The sequence below is a fragment of the Lepidochelys kempii genome, chromosome 5 (assembly GCF_965140265.1).
Source record: "Lepidochelys kempii isolate rLepKem1 chromosome 5, rLepKem1.hap2, whole genome shotgun sequence".
Lineage (NCBI taxonomy): Eukaryota > Metazoa > Chordata > Testudines > Cheloniidae > Lepidochelys > Lepidochelys kempii.
In genome coordinates, this window is record NC_133260.1 from 31,213,246 (window position 1) to 31,235,991 (window position 22,746).

The 22,746-nt window shown below is 40.2% G+C and overlaps 1 protein-coding gene across 1 annotated transcript in view; it reads right to left on the reverse strand.

Moving 5' to 3' along the window:
* The window catches only part of FGF10 (fibroblast growth factor 10), an 83,103-nt gene extending 73,412 nt beyond the window's left edge, over positions 1-9,691 (reverse strand). The window contains exon 1 of the mRNA XM_073343901.1: positions 8,937-9,691. Within this exon, the coding sequence (XP_073200002.1) occupies positions 8,937-9,276 (340 nt within the window). The 5' untranslated portion in view covers positions 9,277-9,691. The remainder of the gene's footprint in view (positions 1-8,936) is intronic.
* Positions 9,692-22,746: the final 13,055 nt, after the last annotated feature.

Consider the following 22,746-nt stretch of genomic DNA (forward strand, 5'->3'; position numbering starts at 1 on the left):
TTTGAAGATGGGATTCAGTGTCCCAAAGAGACCTGTAGACCCTGTCACCAAATCCTTCTAGCTGTGAAAAGTTCCTAAGTGTGTTCAAAGCCTCCAACAGCTTGGAATTTGATTCTGATGAAGGTCCACCTCTGACAATCTCACTCTCTTGATTATCTCTTAGTTTACTAAATGTTTCCTCAACACAAGCTTATTTCTCTGGCCTTGCAGCAGCGCTCAGTAATTCTTCATTGATTAGCTCTCCAAACATGAGCAAATCCTCATCTAGTCCTCTTTCTCCATGTTGACCCGGAAGTGGAACATTGTTCAGGGCAGGGCCGGCTCTAGATTTCTGGCCGCCCCAAGCTCCGAGTGCGCAACTGCCCAAGCAAAAAAGGATGGCCAGAATGCCTCCCCTGGAACTGTGCTGCCCCGAGCATGTGCTTGCTTTGCTCTTGCCTAGAGCCGGTCCTGGTTCAGGGGGTCGTCAAACTCTTCAATATCCTCGTCTAGCACACCTTCCGCTAGCACAACATATTTACCTTTCCTGAAACAGTCGGAAATTGTTGTCAGCTTTACATCTTGCCATGCCTCAGCAACAAGATGAATGGACTCTAGCAAATTTACAATTTTCAAGATTGTCTGAACATCTATGTTAGGGTCCACATCAAGAGCAACAATAATCCGGTTTGCGTTAGTCTCTAAGGTTTCACTAGTACTCCTTTTCTTTTTGATCAGTCCCTTCATGTTCTTAATCACATCTTGATCCAGAGGTTGCATCAAAGATGTAATGTTAGGGGGGTAAGATTTCAAGCTGAATGTTTGTGAGAACCACTCCTTGGGGTGTGCAAAGCAGTTATCCAGGAAGAGGCATCTCTTAGGGTTCTGAGAGCGAAGCTGACGATCCCACTTTTTTAGCCAGCTGATGAAAATTTCACCTGTATCCCAACCAGTCGCTAAACTGACATAACTGAGGGGAAGTTTCCTGAAATCCTTTGGAAAGCATCTAGGTAATTTTACCTTCCCAATCATGAACAGCGGGCGTTTGTCATTCCCATCCAGTTACCCTGTCCTTTGAAGCTTTCCCTCCTTCTTGCTTTTTATTTTTTTTCTACATGTCCTCTGTCATAGAGCCTTTCAGATAAAGTCCTGTTTCATCAGCACTGTAGATGTCAGCGGGGAAAACTTTTCAGGAATGTGAGGAAGTTTTTCTTACTGTCACTGCTAAGCCGCTGGTTTATCCACCCACTGTTTTTTGCCGTGCTCTTCTTTGAAAGTGATATTGAAGCGTTTCTTCCATCTGGCAAACCAACCGTCACTTGCCTTAAAATTTTTTAATCCAAGTGAAGCAGCAAGCTGAAGGGCTTTTTCCTTGATTGTGGGTCCAGTAAGCAGTGCTCCCTGTGCCCTCTTCTCCTTGAACCATATAAAGAGAACCTGGTTGACATTAGGAGCTTTTCCTTCATGCCCACTCTTATGGCAGCTATTCGACTGTCCGTCTTCATATTTAGCCAAAAGTTATCCTTCTGCTTCAATATTCTGCATGCAACCAACCTGTGCAATTCCCACTTGATTGCAACTTGTTTTTGAGTAGCCCCTGGAGTGAACAGTCTTGGATAATCTGTACTTTTTCTTTCAGTGAGAGACTTCTTGGCATTTTGTCCGTTTTTGCCACACAAAAAAAGATACAATCTCACAAATGTTGCTCTTGTGCGGTGGCTATGTTACTGAGTGGACACTTCACGTTAGGGAAAATGTTCCCAGAGGAAATGTTGCTGGTAAGCAGCAGTTGTTCTTCCAAATTGTTGCTGCAAACAAGCATCTACTGTACAAGCATCAAGAGAAACACCATGTGGAAAGCGAGGAAGAAATTAAACAGCTTTTTGTTTCAGCATGTTTTAATTTTTGAAGCTTGTCCCGTGTGTGAAAATTCCTCTTTAATCACAGAAGATATACAATATTGACAGATTATTTAGAGCTAAACATGGAAGGAGATAGGCTAAAGAATTATTAGCCTAACTATAAAATAAGGTAATGCTTTACTACTTACACTATGAATCTATCAAGCAATAATTGGATGCACGTGTTAGTAGCAGTAAAAAGGCATTGTCCAGTTCTCCACCTTACATGGGAATATACTTTAAGTGTTTTCTTTGATTTATGGTTCCAATTAGAACAGAATGTTCAAAGAAAGAACAAAAGTGACCTGATTTAAAAGCAAAAAGAGTGCCTTTAAAGCTATTGTTTTGCATGTGACCTGGCTCACATTTAAATTAATTGAAACTCACATTTGTGTAAAACTGTACCCCCTCAAAGAATTAATTCAGTTTTAATAATCCATTCAATGATGAAAGTGTACACACTTTTTTCCTTTAAGATTTTGGTGTTTATAGACAGAGATGGCTTTCCAGGAAACAGGTTGATTTCTTCTTAAAGCTTTGGATGGCATGTTTTCTGTCTGATTTCTTCTTTATTCTATATTGTAAAGCATCTTTGCTCATTACAGTAAGTTGGCACTAGCAACAAAGGCAACTAGTACTGTGAGAAAATCATTTTCCCAGTCCACAGAACCAAGTAATAAATACCATTTATTCAAGCATCTGAATAATAAGGAGCCTTAGACATTAAAATATTGGAGAGCCTTTTGCACTAAATATATCTTTGGGGTAAGAGAAGGATAATCTCTTTGTTAGCCATGCATAGTCTGACTAGTAATAATAGTGCATTTGCCAACATAGAAATTAAAGTATATTGGTACAGAGTCCATTTGTAAATCCTCCGTCCATTACACATCAAAGAAATTGTTTTTCATATCCTGGGGTGAGTGATGCCAATTTTTTATTTAATTCCAACAAGATAATATCTGCTATTAATATTGACAAATTTTGGAATTGTATAACTATAAGGAACACTTGTACTATTTTAAAGGCAAACAAGGTCATAAAAGTCTTTAGAAATAAGATTTAAAAAAATACCCTGGAACAATACACTTTAACCCTCCACTTCTTGCTGCAACTGCACAGAATATTGATGACATTAGATTTGTGTGTAAACTGTAATTTTAATTCAGTACATTTTTTTGAGTAATTAAAGACTCTGAGTCTAGCTTCGGAAAAAAATGGATAGACTCTAGAACTACTCCCATAGTGGCTGCTTAATCTCTATACTGACTTTGTTGGCACCGTTTCCACCTCCTCAGCTGGAAAACTTTTGAGGAAAAACACAATATTGTGGTTCAGAAAGGATTTTTTTTCCCATTAGCACTCACGTGAAGGAGGTTTTATCCTGTTTGTGTTTAACATTCACGAATCTTCAATGTGATAAAAATAATTGGAAACAACCAATAGCTTATTTTGAGGAGACACAAAGGGTAGAAAGACATTGTTAGCAAATATAAGCTCTCTTTCAAAATGTAAGGCTCTGTAGATGAGTGAAAACTTTATTCCTACAGGACCTGATCCAACTCCCAGTGAAATCACTGGCAAAACTCCCACTGACTTTATTGGGAGCTGGATTGGCACACAAAATTGGAGACTCAAAAAGGGCATCTGAAAACATTTAAAATGCCTTCTTTCAAGATAGAGATTCTTACACTATAGTGGAACATGCTTGAGAAGTTTCATACTGCCTTGAGCCACATTCTACGGTCCTTACCAACTCAAGACTACAGAATCATCTTGTTGAAATAGCAGTGTGGGATATGTAAGCTTACTTGTCCTTGGTCTCATATTCTTCGTAGGTTCTCAGGGTGACCCAACTAATGCTGTCTTAGTCTTCTTTTGCAAGTGGCTATAAATCAGATTTATTAAGACAAAAAGAAAAAAAAGACTTTTTATAACTATAAATTTTAAGAAATTTATGATGACGCTACACTATCAGTGTGGAGGGTCCACATGGTGGGAATGCAGTCAAGGTAACAGGAGAGTGTCATGTAGACATTAAATAATACAATTCCTTCCATATACATAAATCCCAAGTGTCTGTGCTTGTATGCTGATGGTTATAAATTATATAACTGAACTCCAGGAACAACCTAGACTTAAATGAGTTACCAGTTAAGTAATAAAAATGTATAGATTTCCTTCCCGGGAAACAAAAATATTTATTAGGAGGCAGTATATGATTTCCTGAGGTCAATATTTTTTAAAAAATTTTGAACTGTCAACAACATGTAGTAACTCTTTGTAAAAAGTGACACAAGGGAAATACATGAGCCTGGAAAGCAGTCTTTCATTTAAAAAAAAATATTGTTTAATATACTTAACCAACTCTGAAAGAATTAAAGTGATCTCATACAGTCTGTTTTAATAATATCAAGTATCAAGACAGCACTGTTTGCTCAATGTTCTAGTCTTCTATTTAAAGTTGCAGCTATCTCACTGTTATTTACAATCAAATTAAATGGTTTTATTACACCTGGGAACAGTTAAACATTGGCTGTCAGCTGTAAACAATTACAAGAGACAATGAAATTAGTAGATTTTTCTTAAATAGTCATGTATCCTTAATCTAATGTGCCACTGTTAACATAGGTGACATTGATGTAGATTTTCTTTGTGCATTATATATCTGATCCAAAGTTCACTGAAGTCAGTGCAAAGACTACAAGGGCCCACTGAAGTCAATAAGTAGGTATACTAGAAGATAAAATCTCATCTGCTGTAAATCAGTGTGATTCCATTGATTTAAATATAGCTGCATCAGTTTACGCTAGCTCAGAATCTACCGCTATGGCGTCAGCCTAATTTGAGTGTAAGCTCTCTGTGGTAATGGCTGTACCACCTCCGACAGTATGTTTTGTACAGCACTGTGCACATAGAGCCTTACTGCAAGTGAAAGCCCATGGGAGTGAATGGGAAACCTTCCATTGATTTCAGTGAGCTTTGGATCAGGCCCATAGATTTCATTCAGTAAATAAATACATACATAAATAAATAATCGGTCCAATTCTGCAATCCCTATTCTGGCTGCAGAACTTAATAACTACACAGTTCATATTTTACCCTCTGCCCTTGTTACTGCTATCCCAGTTAACATTCATATCTTCAAGGCCTTCAGGCAGTTCCCTCTGTCGTCAATTTTTTATTGTTTTTGACAGTGTAATACTAAAAAAATTTAATGTATATTTACCTTAGCCAACTCATCATAAATTATATGGGCCAAAATTCACTCTCCATTACACCTGCGCAATCCCACTAATTCCAGTAAGGTGCAACTGGGCCACATGTCTACACACAGGAATGCCTCTATCTTTACATATGCTAAAAGCTCAAAACTCTTCTTAGCCATCTCAGATGTCAAGTTATAGGCAATACTTTTGTAATTACTCAAGGCTTTTGTTTCACACATGCTCACAGTCACTGGAGAGCACTACAGCTGTTTTATTCACTTCTAGAAATGGACTTATCAGGAGCTGTAGCAAGAGGACCTTGCAGCTGCAACACTGAGGTAAGAACTAGTGCTGAGTGGTAGAGTTTCAAGGGCAAAGCTCTAGATGTAAAGAATAATAAAACAAAACCTAAACTCTCCTATTTATATCTAGTGACGGATATACTCCAGCTATGATAAATTATGAAAGCTCCCCCAGACTTCTTACAGAATAGTCATAATTCACCCGTTCCCGTTATCCTGGAGGTATGTAAAGGCTGAGGTAACAGTTCTGGTGTAATCAAGTTGGAAAACATCTGCCAAAGTAAACCTTTATTTAGTGCATACTATATAATATTTATAGAGCAAAGCTATGAATGCTTCTTGAGCCATTTTAGGAACTGGAAACTGAATTGTACTTTCTGAAGGTTTATCTTGACTTTCTCCGACTGCTTCTTTTACTTTATAGCATTTCACTGGCAAGCTGCCATTAAAACTGTTGTCTAATTACACAGCATATCAGAAGCTTGCAGCCCCATAGATAGCATTTTGTGTAGTATAACTGGATTTTAAACATTATCATCTGAGTGAAAGAAATTACTCCCCAGATTAACATATTTAAAAAATAAAGCCCTGTGTGTCAATAGCAATCATTATTTGTTTAGGGAAATGTGATTTTGGATGAGGAACTTATTTCAGAGGTTAAACACCCTAATATTTAACAGGCTACAATTTGATGGGCTCGTTAGATGACTTACCCCTTAGGTATGGCAGGAGTTTATTCACATGTAATTACACATTTAGACAATATCTTAATGATGATATGAAATACTTCCACTGACTCAGTCCATCTGGAGATTATGGTGGTGTTCTGATTACATAGCCACATGTTAAATTATGATTCACAGAACCTATGCTTTTCACTTACAACATTTTGATATGGATGTTCTTGAAATACAAGGCAACATAGGTGGGGATCATTTAACACAGTTGTGTGCTTTCATGAAGACATGTTAATTTGCATTGATATGTAGTTAAAGAATAGTGTAGATGTTTGACTCTTTTTGATCTGATAGCAAAAAATTAAATACTTACTAAAATATTATATATCCAGATGGGTTTGCTTTTTAAAGGTATTCCAATACTCTGCTTTAAATAACTGACTTCATTTAAGCACTCTCAATTTTTCATTTTGAAGAAACTGTGCCCTTCATTTACTTTATGTAAACTTTGCTGACAACAAGCTAGAATTATTTTGTAGTTCAGAATTAATGCTTGACTTACATCACCTGATGATTACCTGTTTTTTTCATTCCCTCTAAAGCACCTGGCATTGGCCACTGTAGGAAGACAGGATAGTGAGCTACATGGACCATTGCTCTGACCCAGTATGGCCGTTCTGAAGTTCTTATGTGCATGGGGGGGAAAACAGGTAAACAAATCCATGTTTTATTTAATTTTTGGCACTGCGGACAAACATTCTGCAAATCTGAAAATATCTATGAAATGTCAGCAAGAATATTAACTGCTTTCTAATTTTATTATGTGTTGGGTGAAAAACAAAAAGACCTAAGCATAATGCCAGATGGATTAAGGGGAGTTGCTCCTACCTAAGGACTGTAGGATTGGAGCTCTGATCATGTGTATGTTTGTGTTTCCCTTTATTCTCTTTCCTCAGATAGGGACCCATCCTGTAGGCACTTACACATGTAGGTAACTTTATCCAAATGAATAGTTGTACTGCTTAAAATAGGACTACTCACCAGAGTAAAGTTACTTGCCTGCATAAATGTCTACAGAATCAGGCCCTTAGTACTTCCCATTCCCTTCCTGAAGCAATATGCTCACACAAAATCTATTTACTTTACAAGTAGAGGAATACACATTTAGAAATACATTTATGAGAAGCACAGTACTCTGCTCTATTAAGAAACATGGTACAATAAAGGTAACAGCTAAGTACAGGCTAACCCATTGAAATGAAGTCTTCAGCATATGATTGTATCTCATAAAACTATTTTCTATGAAAATTAAAAGACTACATGGTAAAGCCAATCTGCTTTGACACCTAAAGCATTACAAACATAGGCTTAACACTGCAGAATTAACACCTGTGATAATATAAAATATGAAAATAAGTTGCTAGTTGTAGCAAGTGGAAGCAATGACACAAGAACTCAAATGAAAAAAAAAAAGCTTATTATGGAGGTGTAAAGAAAGAATGCAAGTACCGGAGAATTAATTGTAATCTTTTTTAAATATATAACATGGCATCCTGCCAAACCACACTCTGTACTTTACTTACTGTTTCAAGCAGCTCTCATTTATTTTTTAGTTTAGCAGGGCATATATCCCTAGGTATATCTGGATTTACACCTAAGACCAACCAGCTGCTCTTCACCCATAAGATCAGATAAAGTAGCTGTCTCAAACATTGGTATAGCAGGGGCTACCTTATCAACACAGGGATGTCTGCATTTAAAAGTACACTACAATGTATTGTGATTTCCTACAGTTCCCCACACACACTTGAGACTATTCATTTTCTTGCCTGCACAAAAATTACATTTCTCAAGACTGACTCCCAAAAATATATGACCAGAGACACCATATTACTAGAAGCCTCATTAGTATGGAGAGAAACGTTCACTCTGCGGGGTAACCTACAGCCATTGGAACAGCCTGGTGACTTTTACTTTGAAAATATTTCTTCTTTAAAACGCGATGACAATGAAATGTGTGTGAGGTCCGCATGAGTACAGCCCCAGATGTTTACGATGCAGTGGAAGTACAGCAGTGCTGCAATCTGAGAGCTTTCCGAAGAAAAGAGGACAACAGGACACCGCAAAGCAGCACATATGCTATTGACCACGCAGACAGGAGCATCATGTTACCAGAGAGAAGGCAGGGCAAAGACAAATAGCAGCGCTGGTGCCTTAAAAGTTAACTTCATGGGCTGCAATCACCCAAAACGCAGCAACATGCAGGGACAGAAATCAAAACCAGAAAAACACTTTTCACGGGATGGGGAGTGGAAGGATTGGGGGCGGGGGCGGAGGGCGAGAGAGAAGTAGATAAATCTTGTGGGGCTTAACGGGAGGTGGGGAATCAATGTATTGTTTTAAACCAGAGTTCACATCAAACCATTCTAATGACAGGGGATAATTGTTTTCAGACTCAGTAGAAAATACCCTCTCTCCACCCCCACCCCCCTTTACAAATCTTTCTAATTTGCTTTTCTGCCAGCCCAGGAAACCAATTGTGTTCACTCAAACCATTTGCAAAACAAATTTCTGGAGAGAGATGAGATGTGCAGATAGGAGAAGGATGCAGCGAGCAGAGTCCAAAGAGACACCCCCCTACCTCTCTCTCTCTCTCTCTGTCACCTTCCCAAGCAAGTGCTCTTGAGAACTAAAAGTTTGGATGGCGGGGGGGGGGGGGGGGAAGGGGGGCATGTGAGCAAACGATTCACCGGTAGTGGGGTGACTGTCCTGGTTGTGTAGGGCTTTTCAGGGGGGCGAGGGGTGTGACATGGATTGGGCTCCCTCTGGGCGCTCAGGTTTTAGGGGGTGCGGGGAGGCAGTACTTACTGTACGGGCAGTTCTCCTTCTTGGTCCCGCTGACCTTGCCGTTCTTCTCAATCTTGAGAAAGTATTTGTTGTAAGAGTAGAGCTTCCTCCAGCGCACATCTCCCTGGAGGTGATTGTAGCTCCGCACGTGCCTCCCCGCACTGGCAGGCGAGGAGAAGGATGAAGAGGAGGAGGAGGAGGAGGATGAAGAAGACGCGTTGGTGGCCTCTGGGGACCGCATGTCCTGGCAGATGACAGACCCAGAAGACACCAAGAAGAGCAGCAGGAAGAGGCAGCCGCCGCTGCAGCAAGGCAGGTGGGAAAAGGCGGAGGCACCATTTGTCAGTATCCATTTGCACATTGTACTGAAACGCTGGGCGCTGGAAAATGTCTCATCAGAAGAAACATACTGGAAGGGTAAAAGCTGGTAAAAGGCAAGTGGAGAGCTGGTGGCTGCTGCTTCTGGTTAGAGCCCCCTGAGCTGTGATCTGGCCTGAAGTGAGTGCACCAACATCCATAACTCGGGACAAATCGCCTCAGAAGTTGCTGCCTTTTTAATCCTCCGAGTCCTCCCTCACGGAAGAAAGTTGGTGGGGTGTGTGTGTGGTGGTGGTGGTGGTGATGGTGGTTAATCCTCTCTCCTTTTACTCTCACCCCCCCTCCCCAACCTGGTCTGAGGCTTCCCCGTGGTTATTTCGTTCTCTTCCTCCCTCCTTTCTTTACCATCTTAGATGCAGAAAGGTCTGAAAAATAGATGACAGCAGAGTGAACAACGATAGCAACAATAAATAACGACTCGAACCCAAGGGGGGTACTGCAGGGGGTTTCTTGCCCCAAGCCCACACACCCTCCCCTCCTCCCCCCCCCCCCCCCCACTTGATGGCTTTTGCACCTTCTTCTGATTTCCCCACCCCCTTTCCTTGGCAAAGCGCAAGCCAGTTGTACAACTCGTCCCCTCTCACTGACAGCCCAGAGGAGGCAGTTTCTTTGTTTTGCTTTGAATCCTCCAGAAAGTACCAAAAAAAAAAAAAAAAAAAATTCCAGAGAGAGAGAGAGAGAGAGAGAAATCCCAACTTCTCTCCCCCGTCTGGTTGTAAACAGGTTGGAAGCTGTAGCCTCAGTGTATGTCAGTGATTACAAGCAAGAGGTGGGATGTGCCTCTGGTGGTCAACCCTTATTTGCAGGGGGTCGGGCAGCGGTGGGACATCTGAAACCCTTTTGCAGCTGGAGTGAGCAAATGCCTGCTGTGGAGGGAGCCTCCGGACGGAACTTCCTCCCAGTCTGCGGCAGAAGCAGCGGCAAGCAGCCTCCCGCTCGTTGCTAATTGCTCCTAAAGCGTTCTTCTCCTCCGAGTGCTGGCCACCAGCATGGCTTGGAGACTCATGCTTTACTAATTCCCCTGTCTTCCAGGCTGAACCAATCCCCTCTAGGGAACCCCCCTTCTTTCCTTCCTTCTGCTTCTTTTTTTTTTTTAAATGCTTGTTTTCTAGCGCAGGATTTGATTTGATTTTTTTGGCAGTGAAGTGCTTGAGAGAACCACCTGGAGCTTGTTGCTGTGCTGACTTCCCCCACCCCCCTTCCTGGGCTAGAGAAGGGATCGGGGGCGAGACTGGTTAGAAGAATATAGTGAAGACAAGCCCTGAAAAGTAAGATTATATGTTGGTCAAGGAGAGTAAAAGGGAAGACACATAATTAGCTCCCTTTCCTTCCCCTCTGCCAGCTTCCATGGAGGTCTCGCCCCCCCTTTAATGTATCATTGATTTCTCGCTTCCGTCGCTGAAATAAAAAGTTCACACTTTAGCCTGCTCTTTCTTTTAAGCCTCTCAAGATTTATCTCCCCTCACCCTCCTGGTCTCAAATGAAATCGGGGATCTAAATGACCTATGATTTCTAATTATTAACATGAGTCATTGACTGAATCACGCATCGGACTTCAAAGCAAAAAGGGGCTTTTATGGGGATTGCAAAATTTTCCTCATAAAATCTGTCTGAATGGGTTTCTGTGGGCTTTTTTTAAGCCAACAATTAACAGTACATCACACAGGGTTGCCTAAGTTGTTATACCTTAATAAGGGGCCAGGGAGTGCCCCTGCTCGTGCTTAAGGACAGTCGGTGCACAAGACATTAAACTGTACATCAGCATTCACCAATGCAGCATAATCCGTATAAAATGCAAGATAACGAAACATTATTAAGTAAGAGACTCCATTACAGAGGGAAACTGACATGTGGAAACAAAATGGGTTATCCTGTGCATAAGCATGGAACTTGTCTGAAACAGGCATAGTCAAAGGGAAATAATGCGGATCAATAGAATGCAATGGGAAAAACAGCCTCTGCCATTATATTGTTCATTTGGAATCAATCTTACCTTGAACAGCAGAAAATACATAAAAGACAAATAGTTATAAAATTAGATTGATTCATTAGGCTGGGCTCTTTAGTATATTGTTAACTTCACAGTAGAAAATTAGAAATGATTTTCTCCAATTTTGGTGTTTACTCAGTTGCAAAAGAGTCAGCTCTTAAATTTATGTGCTTAGATTCTGCGGGTGACATTTAAACAACCTTAAAAATGGAACCATTTAATGCTGGAATCAATATGTTTTATGATGTTGTTTATGTTACTTCAGAATATTTATTCTTCATATTTTCACTGTGGTAAAGGCTTCAGAAAATTCTCAGGCTTAATTTGATTTAAGATTTATTTTTGCAGTTACTAATCTTAAAGAGAAAAGAAAAAGAAAAAGTCTATTCTATAATGAATGGCTGACAACTTTAATGTGGCCACAATGTTAATTTCAATTTTCTAGCTCATAGTTTTATACCTGGGTTACCCACAATGTCTGAAAGATACGGTATAGGGTTTCTGAGGGATTTGTGTTTCAGCCAAAAGTTCAGCTGATTCAAAAAATTTAAAATGCCAAGTAATTAAAAATACATGTCTTTTAAATTGTACGTGTGATGAAACTATCTGATTATAGCACTTTGTGCTAACAAATGTTACAAAATGCAACAATTTTTTTTAGAGTTTCTCTGCACTGGGAAGAGAAAATATCACAGGAAGCTAAAAAGGCTTTACTTAAAATATTATTTAAAGCCTCACATCTGAATTTTCTGCTCACGTGAGAAATTCTACTTAGACTTATTTATAACTTCTGCTTGGTTGCATGAATGAAAAATAAAAATTGCAACTTTAGAAGTTTCATATTAAATCTGGTTCTGGCAGGTGCAATACTTAGTGCAGTACTTAAAACCACTACAACAGATAGAGTCCTTTTCTATACTGTGTGATGACAGGGAGGGCATTTACAAAACAGAGCCCAAATGAAAAGCTGACATAGCTTTTTAGATTATATCTCATTCCTTTTTCTACTTTCTGTATAGCCTTTCTTTTATAGCACAGTTGAATCCCTAAATACCCCACTACTTTGTATTGTTAGGTCACCTCTTAGGTTAGCCTGAGAAAGCCTGAGAAAAGTTCCACAGGAAAGATGCACTATTTAACGGAATTCAATCTGTCCCAATAGATTTGAATCACTAACATAAATGTATGAATGTAGATTATATCTCTGTAATGAGGCCTGAATCATTCTCAGTTACTTCAAAGGACTGAAATTCAACCTTCCTTTTTAGCAGCAACAATCAGACCTTAATGGGTTCCTTTATTAATTGTTCCACTGCTAAGTTTGAAAAGGAACTAACTTCAGTACAGGTCCTACACTAGAAGTGGTACCTACTACCTCTAAAACTGTTTCTTTCTTGCCTCCAAGCTCTTTACGATTTTCACATAGCTTACTTAGCGGCATTCTCAAACATTCAGTAACATTGACTCATCCACATTGAAACAAAGCAACCCCCCTTCTCAAAAACTTATGCAACGAGTAAAAAACATTTTTCAGGGTGCTGTTTCGGCAGATCAACTTTCCTAAGAATGTTAGGGGAAATGAAGTACATACAGGAATTTTAATTGGAAATATTCATAACAATCTACTAGCTTCCTATGGTTGTATTGCATTTTTTTTCTTTTGATCAGTAGAGTTTTTTTTACAGAATGAATTGCAAGTGTTCCTGTAGTTAGATAAAATTTCATTTTTGAATTGCAGGAGTATCTCAAGGGTGGACATACTAGGCTCTACCTACTTTTGATTTCCCTCAAACTGTCATCTTTACTTGGTGTTGTAAGTAACTTCTATGTCTTTAAATTTGCAGCGTTGTCACCATCTTGGTCCCAGGATATGAGACAAGGTGGGTGAGGTAATATCTGTTATTGGATCAACTTCTGTTGGTGAAAGAGACAAACTGTCAAGCTCCACAGAGCTCTCTTCTTCAAGTAACCCTGAAAGGTTGGTTTAGGTAATAAACTTGTCTGAGGAAGAGCTCTGTGGAGCTTGAAAGCTTGTCTCTTTCGCCAACAGAAGTTGATCCAGTAACAGATATTACCTCACCCACCTTGCCTCTCTTATATGTTTAAGTGTTATTTTAGTCAGTTCACTCTGAAATACCACCAGCTTCCTGTGCAGACTTTGGACTGCTGGATAGTAATCATGACCATTTGCTGCTGACTGTGTAATTAGAGATGTGTATTCACCTTATTGGATCCAATCCTGCTCCCATTCTAGTCCATAGGAATTTTGCCAGCCACTGCAATAAGAGCAGATTTGGGCCAGTGATGTCATTGGTAAAGAGAGTGCTGCCAGAAATGATGTAAAGAATGCTACATGACAGCAATGATGCAAACAATGCAGTCTGTAGGCCAAATGCAGGCTGCAGAGTTCTACAACGTGGTATATGACCAATCCCACTTGTACAAAAGTGGCATGACAGGTAGAATCCACAAGTCCCAACATACAATACTCTGTCTCAATGTGAGGCAGGCCAGTCAGACAGAGCAATGCATGCTGAAACCTTTACACCATATGATGTACTCCCATAAACGAGGGCAGATGCAATCTGTGGCATTTTATGCAAATTAAGGTTTATGACAAGTCACCATTATGGTCTTCCTGTGAGCAATCTGCAATATAACAAAAATTATCTCTGTCCTTCTGTAGTGCTTTTCCACATATCTCAAAGTGCTTTACAAAGGCAAGCAAACATTATTATTCCCATTTTCCATAGAGTGTGAGGTATAGTAGAAGCTCAGAGTTACAAACACCTCGGGAATGGAGGTAGTTTGTAACTCAGAAATGTTCATAACTCTGAACAAAATGTTATGGTTGTTCTTTCAAAAGTTTATAACTGAACATTGACTTAATACAGCTTTGAAACTTTACTGTGCAGAAGAAAAATGCTGCTTTTAACCATCTTAATTTAAATGAAACAAACACAGAAACAGTTTCCTTACCTTGTCAAATCTTTGTTTTTAAACTTTCCCTTTATTTTTTAGTAGTTTACATTTAAAACACTACTGTACTGTATTTGCTTGTGTGTGTGTGTTTGTTACTGCCTGATTGCCTACTTCCAGTTCCAAATGAGGTGTGTGGTTGACTGGTCAGTCCGTAACGCTGGTGTTCATAACTCTGAGGTTCAACTGTTAATAAAGAAATTAAGTGACTTGCTCAAGTTCACAAAGAGTGAAACTCATTCCTATGCATAAGACCAGCACAATGCACCCTTTACGACCCACTTAATTGGGTTTTAAGTGATACACAGACCTTGGACACAGGCCCTCTGCACATGGGTGGATTTAATCCACAGTGAGTAAGTGGCAGAGATGGGAAAGAACCTACATATATTCATTTCTAGACCCATTCTCAATCCAGTAGACTGTAGTTGCTCATTGCTGTATACATTGCCTATTGCAATATAGATGACTGCCTGGGTAATATTACCTTTTGTAACACTTGAGCAACCCTTGAGTTGTTGCACACGCTTAAAATCTTCAGCTGAGTAACCAACACAATTCCATGTGTACGAGCAAGGGCTATATTAAGAGTTTTAACAGAGTTCAACTTGTGTTTGCATTTATCTTCCAAAAAAAGCTTGAATTTCTAATTCAGTCATAACCATGAAAACACATGCAAACAGCAAGTCTGAAATAAAATTGAGTTAATCAAGGCCTGACTCTGCCCTAGATCCATATTGTGGTATTGTAATGGAAACATAGAGCGTTAAAGAGAGACTGTCAGCTAAAAATCATATATATTGCGTAACTGTATTACTAGGAGCACCTTCGATGGATAAAATTGAAAGAATTTTAAAAATCCAAGATTCTGTTTGCAATTCGCTCAGCAAGGACAATGAAAACAGATGACTCACTTTTTCTATTCAGTCCTCTGGTCCAGTAATGATTCTATTGGAGTCAATAGTAAAACTCCCATTAGTTTCTGTGGGAGTAGGATTTGGCCAGTTGGCAATTTTGCTTTTCAGTTCTCATGCACTAGCACAGTGCTGCAATGTGGAAGTTGCAAACACTGAAAGGGGATGTTTAAATTCAAATAAAAACTGTTTTACTGAAATGAAAAATAGTTTCCTTAAAAACGTTCTAGGACATTTAGATTTTGTAAAAGCTCTCTCCACTCCTCCAGTTCACTTACATTTTCAGCTAAAGTCCCTGATAGTATTCTTAAGTATTTCAGGAACTGATAGCAATCTCTGACTTTACATCATCATTCACCAATATTGTACCATCTTCCAAAAAATGCAGGTTACCAGATCCAGAGGTCTTCTGAATTTGCAATGACAGATATCCAAAAGGGACATGATTTGGACAGAAGGCTTAACAGATTTCTTTGCTGCTGTCTGAGATTGAACCAATTTTAAATGATCTATTCTCTCGATATGCACACAAAACTGCCATTGATGGCAGCACATACTGAGAAGGTAATAGATCTCAAAAAGTGTGAACAAAAATTGATTTTTTGTTCTAGAGGGGAGCTGGGGAGGAGAGTGGAGAATAAGTCCTGGACCCTCCTATATCATAATTATCTGGCTCATGTTAGTGTTTTATATGTGTTTTTAAAGAGACAAATGTAAAATGCGCCACTTAAACTGGTGTGACTAGGGGATAGAGCAATGGACTGGGACTCATGATACCTGAGTTCTATTCCTGGCTGCTACTAGTGTGCTGGATGACCTTGGGCAAGTAACTTCACCTCTCTGTTCCTCAATTTTCCCATCTGTAAAATGGGGATAATGATACTGACCTTCTTTGAAAGTGATTTGAGATCGATTGATGAAAAGCTGAGAGCTAGGGATGATGATGATGATGATTGTTATTAAGGATATTGGGCAAAATGCCACTTCTCTTACTCTTGAAGCCAGTGGTATATATGCAGCTAAAGCCACCTGGATTTGGCACATCCTGTAGATTTATGAAATTTCCTTGTGAACTTCTGGTGCAAAAATCAATGAATGGATTGTTGTGATCCATAAAAATAGTTTTTCAAATGTGGCATACAAAGTAGCGTCAAACTCCATATGCTTTATTCCTTCCAGGCTCCAAGAGTTAGAGAATGCAATAGGATAGATGTGAGGATCCAAAGGGAGGAACCTGCATCTGCTGGTCCCTGAGTAACAGCCTCTGTGTTGCCAGCCACAGCAGACCAGCAATTGCCAGGCTGTGATCCTTGTGGTGCCAAATGCCACAGGATTTGTGACAGTCCATGGAGGGCCTGATTGGTAGTACTTCCAGGGTCTCTGATTGGTCAAGGTGCACTACTTAACTTCTTGGTGTCCCCTCCAGACTTATCTGTGCAATGAGGTGGATCCTCACATGGCTGCTATGACAGACTCTTATGCCTGCACCTTGGCTTTGGTTCCTGGCTTCCAATTCCCTCTCTGGCCCTACCCACTAGGCCTAACTGGTTCCACCCACTAGGCATGACTGCCACACCCTGTCTGTGACAATAGAATTGCTTAAGCAACATGTGAGAAGTGTGCACATGGCAGCATTTCACGGCATGTCTGCTAGTGAACATGATGCATGGGCTTTCACACCATTTTTTAGCCTCTTGCTTTACTCATGCTACAAGCTCCATTATGTAATAATATATAATAATTACTGGACCTCTGTATTGTGCCTGGTGTGTTTGTTTGTCACAAACGTATTCGCTAAGATGCTTGGACTCTGCACGTTAAGCAGATGATTTAAAAGATTGTTATTCTTCATAAGACGCTAATTATGGTTATTTTCCCAGTCTGTTTATGGTTATGTTATGTCTGGTACAGAAAGTATGGTAAACTTTGTAAAATAATATATGTATGCCACATAGAGACAATATCCATGTAATTTTTGTTTGATAAATAATGCTATTTTAAAAAAAGAAATTAGTAGGAAATTCATTCTAGTGGGGTCCAGTGGAACAGACTGCAGGACAGACCCCAAAACACTTAACTAGAGTCCCATAAATAGCCATGTACATGGGTTGAACTCTGACCAAGTTTGGTAATATTTTTCTGACTCTAGAAATGTATGCCGCAGCCAAATCTGTATACTCCAATCTGCAAAATCTACTTTAAAGGGCAGAATCTGCAGGGAGTTCTACCACCCTCAGAGAGTATATTTTCTTTTCTCTCTGCATACAAAACTCCCTCAAATATCGGCCGCTGAAGTCTTCCACTAAAATGAACAATTGGAAGCAAAATTGACAGACCCTGGACAGGATGGGCAGAAGAGGATAGTAGTGGCTCTGCAAGATGCTCCCTTCTGTCACCCAATCTCATATAAGCCCATCCACTCCAAGTCTGCAGCACTTGGGATCTGAGGGTCTGGGCGTACATGTTAGGGGTGGTTGATGGCTGCATCTTGTGGCATCACACACACACATACTTCCTAATGAGAGTTAAAGCTGATCGTCTCAGACACTGAGCCTTTTGTGTGAATTCCCACTCTCTCCATGGATATCTCAAGATCTATGGAATTTTCTCACAGATCTTGGGATACCCACCGGATTGGTGGGTCTTACTCCCAACCATTCCCAGAAGCCAGACCTATCATATGGAACGTTGTGATGGAAATTCGGTGTCATGAAAACCCTGGAGTGTCCTGTCCCTGTGCAAGTTTTTCCTTGCATAGGGATAATCTGGTCCTTCAGTATATCAGAACATATTAATTACTTTGAATCGAACATATAGTAAGCTGGGCTAACTCTCAGGATATAACTGAAGCAAGATTAAAAATAAAAGTAGATGGTTACATGAATAAGAAAAATACCTGTACTTTCACAAGCTTTTATACAAATAAAGTCCTGGTCTCTGAAGGGTGCTGACCATCTACAATTTCCTTTGAACCAAATCCAGATCCTCTTACACAGAGGGCACAGAGCTTGGCCAAAGATCAACATCTTGGCTAGGCTCCGTGCCTGCTGAGTGCTATCAGAATTCAGGGAAGGAGTTCCTTCTAGCCAGTGCTTGTGGAGCTGTCTGAAATGAAGTTGAGAGGTGGGAACAGCAGGCCAACACACTCCCCTCACCACAGACAACTGGAGTAGCAGACAGGCTCCCTCTTTGTTATTTCACAACTGTAGGGGCAGCTCACACATTGCCACAGAAAAGGCAATGAGTAGTAGTCAATGGGACTACTTCTGAGAATAAGCACTACTCAGCGTGAGTAAGGGTTGCAGAACCGAGTCCTGTGTTAATTGGGAAATGTGTAAAATAATAGGTAAGCAATGGACAGCCCCAAGTTTAATGTGTATCTATATTCTGACCAAACATCAGTGGGTGCAAGATCTGGCCCCTAAAGAGGTTCTATGCTCTTTAAAGGACATAGAACATAGTATGCTCTTGATACACTAGATTCTAATGGGGTGTGCATGTAAGTGCTGAGCTGAACCCCCACACCCCAAACTTCTGATCAATTCTTTTCACAGGTGTAGAATACATGTATATTCTCACCTACTATAATTTAAAGGATACTGGCATCCCTGCACAGCACCAAGTTTTAGTGGAGTCTACTCAGACATGTTTTCTGGTTTTGGGTAATCTGTATATCTGAAGACAACATCACACGCTTGAAGCTATTTAACTAAAAAAGTAATGACTAAGGCCCTACTTAATTTGTGATATTGCGGAAATTGTAAATCCCACAATATTAGGCTTCCATTGCAATTTTGTCAGCTGGCTGGCTGACAGCAGGAGTCCTGCCATATACCGTCAGCCTTGCGTGGCTGATGGGTGGGGTCCCACTATCAGCCCTGTGCATGACAGGGCTCCTGCTGTGAGCCCTGTGCATCAATAATTGTAATAAAATTGTAATATATTTTTAAAACCCTTGCAGGTTTGTTTTCGAGTTATTTGGAGTGTATATACAACCCAGGTGGCCCGTCCAACCATTTTACCATGTCCAGTGAGCAGTCATGAGTTGTTATAATCATTACGAGATTCCCAAGAAAAATAGGGAGGGTATATAGCTTAGATAAAAAATAGATTTGGAGAAAGAAAGTTTTACACATGAGGGACAGAACCGCATGGAATAGCAGTTCTACTGTTTTTCCAAATACTCTCAAAGATGTTGAGAATGTCTAGTGAGTATAATAAAGGCCTTCTACTAAAAAGTTTTGCAGTTCTTTTTTGCTGGTAGTCCGGCATACCAAGGGCTGATAGGACTTTCTCACTAATCTTTGGCCATTTCTCCCTAGCACCTATGGGAGAAACCATAATATTCTATTTCTTTGGCTCCAGTTAGTTTTGTTTTTTATCTGGCTTGTTAGATCTTCATAATGTCTCACCTTCTCTTCTACAGTGTCTTCAAAGACCTTCTCCTTGTATTCTAACCAGACTGTGATGTCCACCACCAGGGCTTTCTCTTCTTTAACGAAGATGAGGTCAGGCTTTCTTAGTTCCTCTTCGGCGGTATGCAGGTGTGATTCTTTGTAGATCACCCATTCCAATTTTCAGGCTTCCCGCTTCAACATACCGCATAGTTTGTTGTGTCTTCTTATGCAGGCTTCCTGAACTGCCGGACATTGCCCTAAAATGTGGGATAAAGATTCATAAGAAGCAGGACAATGTCTGCAATTCATGATCGTATTTGTCCGGCCACGTCCTAAATGCTCTCTGGTGGGGTATAGGTTTGGTCTAAGTTTAAGAGCCAAAAGAAATTGACGTTCTGAAAACCCACGATGGAAGTTCATCCAATCACTACTTATTGGATCGCTGTCAAAATGTTCCATTCCACTGCCTTGGCAAGGCAGATTTTTCTAATGGGCTAGTTCTGTTTCTCTCCAATTACATGGGATCGGATATATCTTCTTAGGAGCTGGTTTCTCCCATTCGCTGAGAAGTTCTGAGAAGATCTGCCGGGGTAGTCTATAATCAATAGACACTAGATCTGTTATTCTAGGAATTTCATCCTCCTTCCCACCAGCAGTCACCCATAGGTTTTGGAATTCTTCTTCAATGTTGTTTGCCAATGCAATATTCCTAATAGTTTCGTCTTCCGAGTTTGCAATTCTATGCAACCGCCATGCTTGAACTGAAGGGATGAGGCTAACAAGTTTCGTCACTCCGAGCCCCCCATCCCTGGTTCTAGCATAAATTAAACTAGAATTACAGGTATCAGGTGGAAGATGAAGCCACTGTTTCACGGTGTTTCTGATGTTATCATCTAATGAAGATAACAAGGTCTTTCTGGTCTCTGTGTGATCAGCCAGGCAGATGATTCTAGGTGTTGTATATACATTTAACATCATTAGCTTCTGTGAAGGTTTTAGTGGAGCTTTTTTGAGTCTTTCAAGCCATGTGTCAAGTTTTTCAAAGAACAAATGTTTAGAGAACCCAATCCATGGGTCGACTTTGCGTCCCAGATATTTTTCAGATTTGCCAGGTACGATCATATTCAAATCATCTTTGTTTATCTTCCAGGCATCACAATTATTGATGGTATATGAATCGTGAGTAGGGCTGAGAAAGAATCCATAGCACTTTTTGGATTGTACTTTCAAGCCAGTTAGCCTCCAAAAGGTTTCCAATATTTCAATGTTTATATTCACGTCCTCCTAGCTATCACTGAGCATGACCAAATCATCTGCAAAGGCAAGTGATGTTATCTTATTTATCCCATAGGAGAATCCCGTACCAGCCTTCTCTAGTGTTGTAATTAGAGGATCAAGTGCCAAGTTAAATAGCAGTGGAGACATGGGATCTCCTTGTTTGACGCCAACTTTTATTTCAATGGGAGAAGTGAACTCCTTTCCAACTTGTATACGGGTGTGGACATTCTTGTAGGAGTCACTAATTATATCCACAATATGCTGATCCAAGCCCCTTTCCCTTAGTACCCACATAATGTGATCATGGGATACTGAATCGACTGCCTTGGCAATATCAATGAATATGACTCCTAACGACTTTTTGCTCTTTTTGGCTTGATTTAATATTATATGGAGAATTTTAAGGTTCTCTGAACAGCCAGATGTAGCAGTAAATCCTCTTTGATGAGCATTTATTGGGCATGCTTTAGTGAGTCGGTTCACTATTATTCTCGAAAAGAGCCGTAGCACAGTGGAACCGATGGTTAGAGGCCTCCAATTCCCTAGATCTTTCAGGGCCTCAGGGTCCGATATTTTGGGATTAAAAGGGAACGGCATTCTTTTATACCATTGGGAATTATGCCTGTGATCAGCCATGTCTTGAATAATTTCTCAAGAGCATTACCTTCCGGGTCAACTAGGAGTAGGTTCCTCAGACTGACCTTGTCAGGTCCTGGAGCCAAGTTCTTATTCATCTCCTTTATGTTTTTCATTATCTCTTTAGCCGAGAGTAAGCTTTCAAAGAGCTGCGTTATCGGCAGTCGCATGAGATTTAAATTGGCCCAATCCTTCGAAGGGAGTTTGGGTCTCCCATTTGTTCTTATATGTTTCAAGGATTTCTGCAAGAGGGACTTGGCACTGCAAACAATCGGTGCCATCGATGATAATGGAAACGAGCTTGCATCTGTCGATCTTAAATAGATGCTGGTATCTCTTATAGATACCTTTGTGAGCCACTCTTTTCTCCATCCACTTTTTTTTCTTTCCACTCTTTGAGCTTTTATTTATGGCCATTTTACTCAACCTCTTCTTCAGTTCAGGTGCTTTCATCGGGAAGGTGGAGAGGATATCAATAGAGGTGGACTCAACAAGACAGCTTATGTTACAATTTCCAGCCATCCATGTATTTATGACTTCCATGTCAAATTATATCTGACCCTGGTTGACTAGATTTTAATTTACTTTATGTAGGTATATGTCCTTCAGCCCAATAATGGTATCAGGACTATCAGTCTTTACTTCCAGGTGGCATGCCTTTGCTACAATTTCTGGGTCAGCCGTTATCAATTTGGCGTTCTTATTAAGACCTAGTAGTCACCGCTTATCTGTTTAGCAGTTTTTGTTTTGATTTGTTCTGCAATCAGAACATTTATGGTCCTTTTGCCCCCAAATGTACTATTAAAGTCAGTGAGGAGCTGTTCTTCTTCAATGGTCCAACAACTTTTATGTTTGCCCTGTTGCCATTTTGCTTTGGGCTGACTGGCTTTGATACGCTCTTGATTCCATACCACTGGATGGGCTATTCTCTTATGTTGCGAGAGCCCACTTTTGGTTTTAAATTGCTTGTTACGTATTTCGCAAGCCCAGTCACCCACTGATTCCTCAGTTATTTTCCCTTTGCATTTAGGAATATGACAAAGAATACTATGTACTTTTGGGTCAGTTTTATTACATAGGGAACACTGGAACTCCACATCTCTTCCACCGTGATTTCACTTGAGGTGTACGCTCACAGCACTTGGCTTGCCGACGTGATCACCACAAAAGGGGCACGCTGGGTCATCATTAGGCAGCTGCATTAAAGTTTTTTCTTGTGCTCCATTTACAGTTGTTCCCACTGCCTCTTCAGTAGTGGG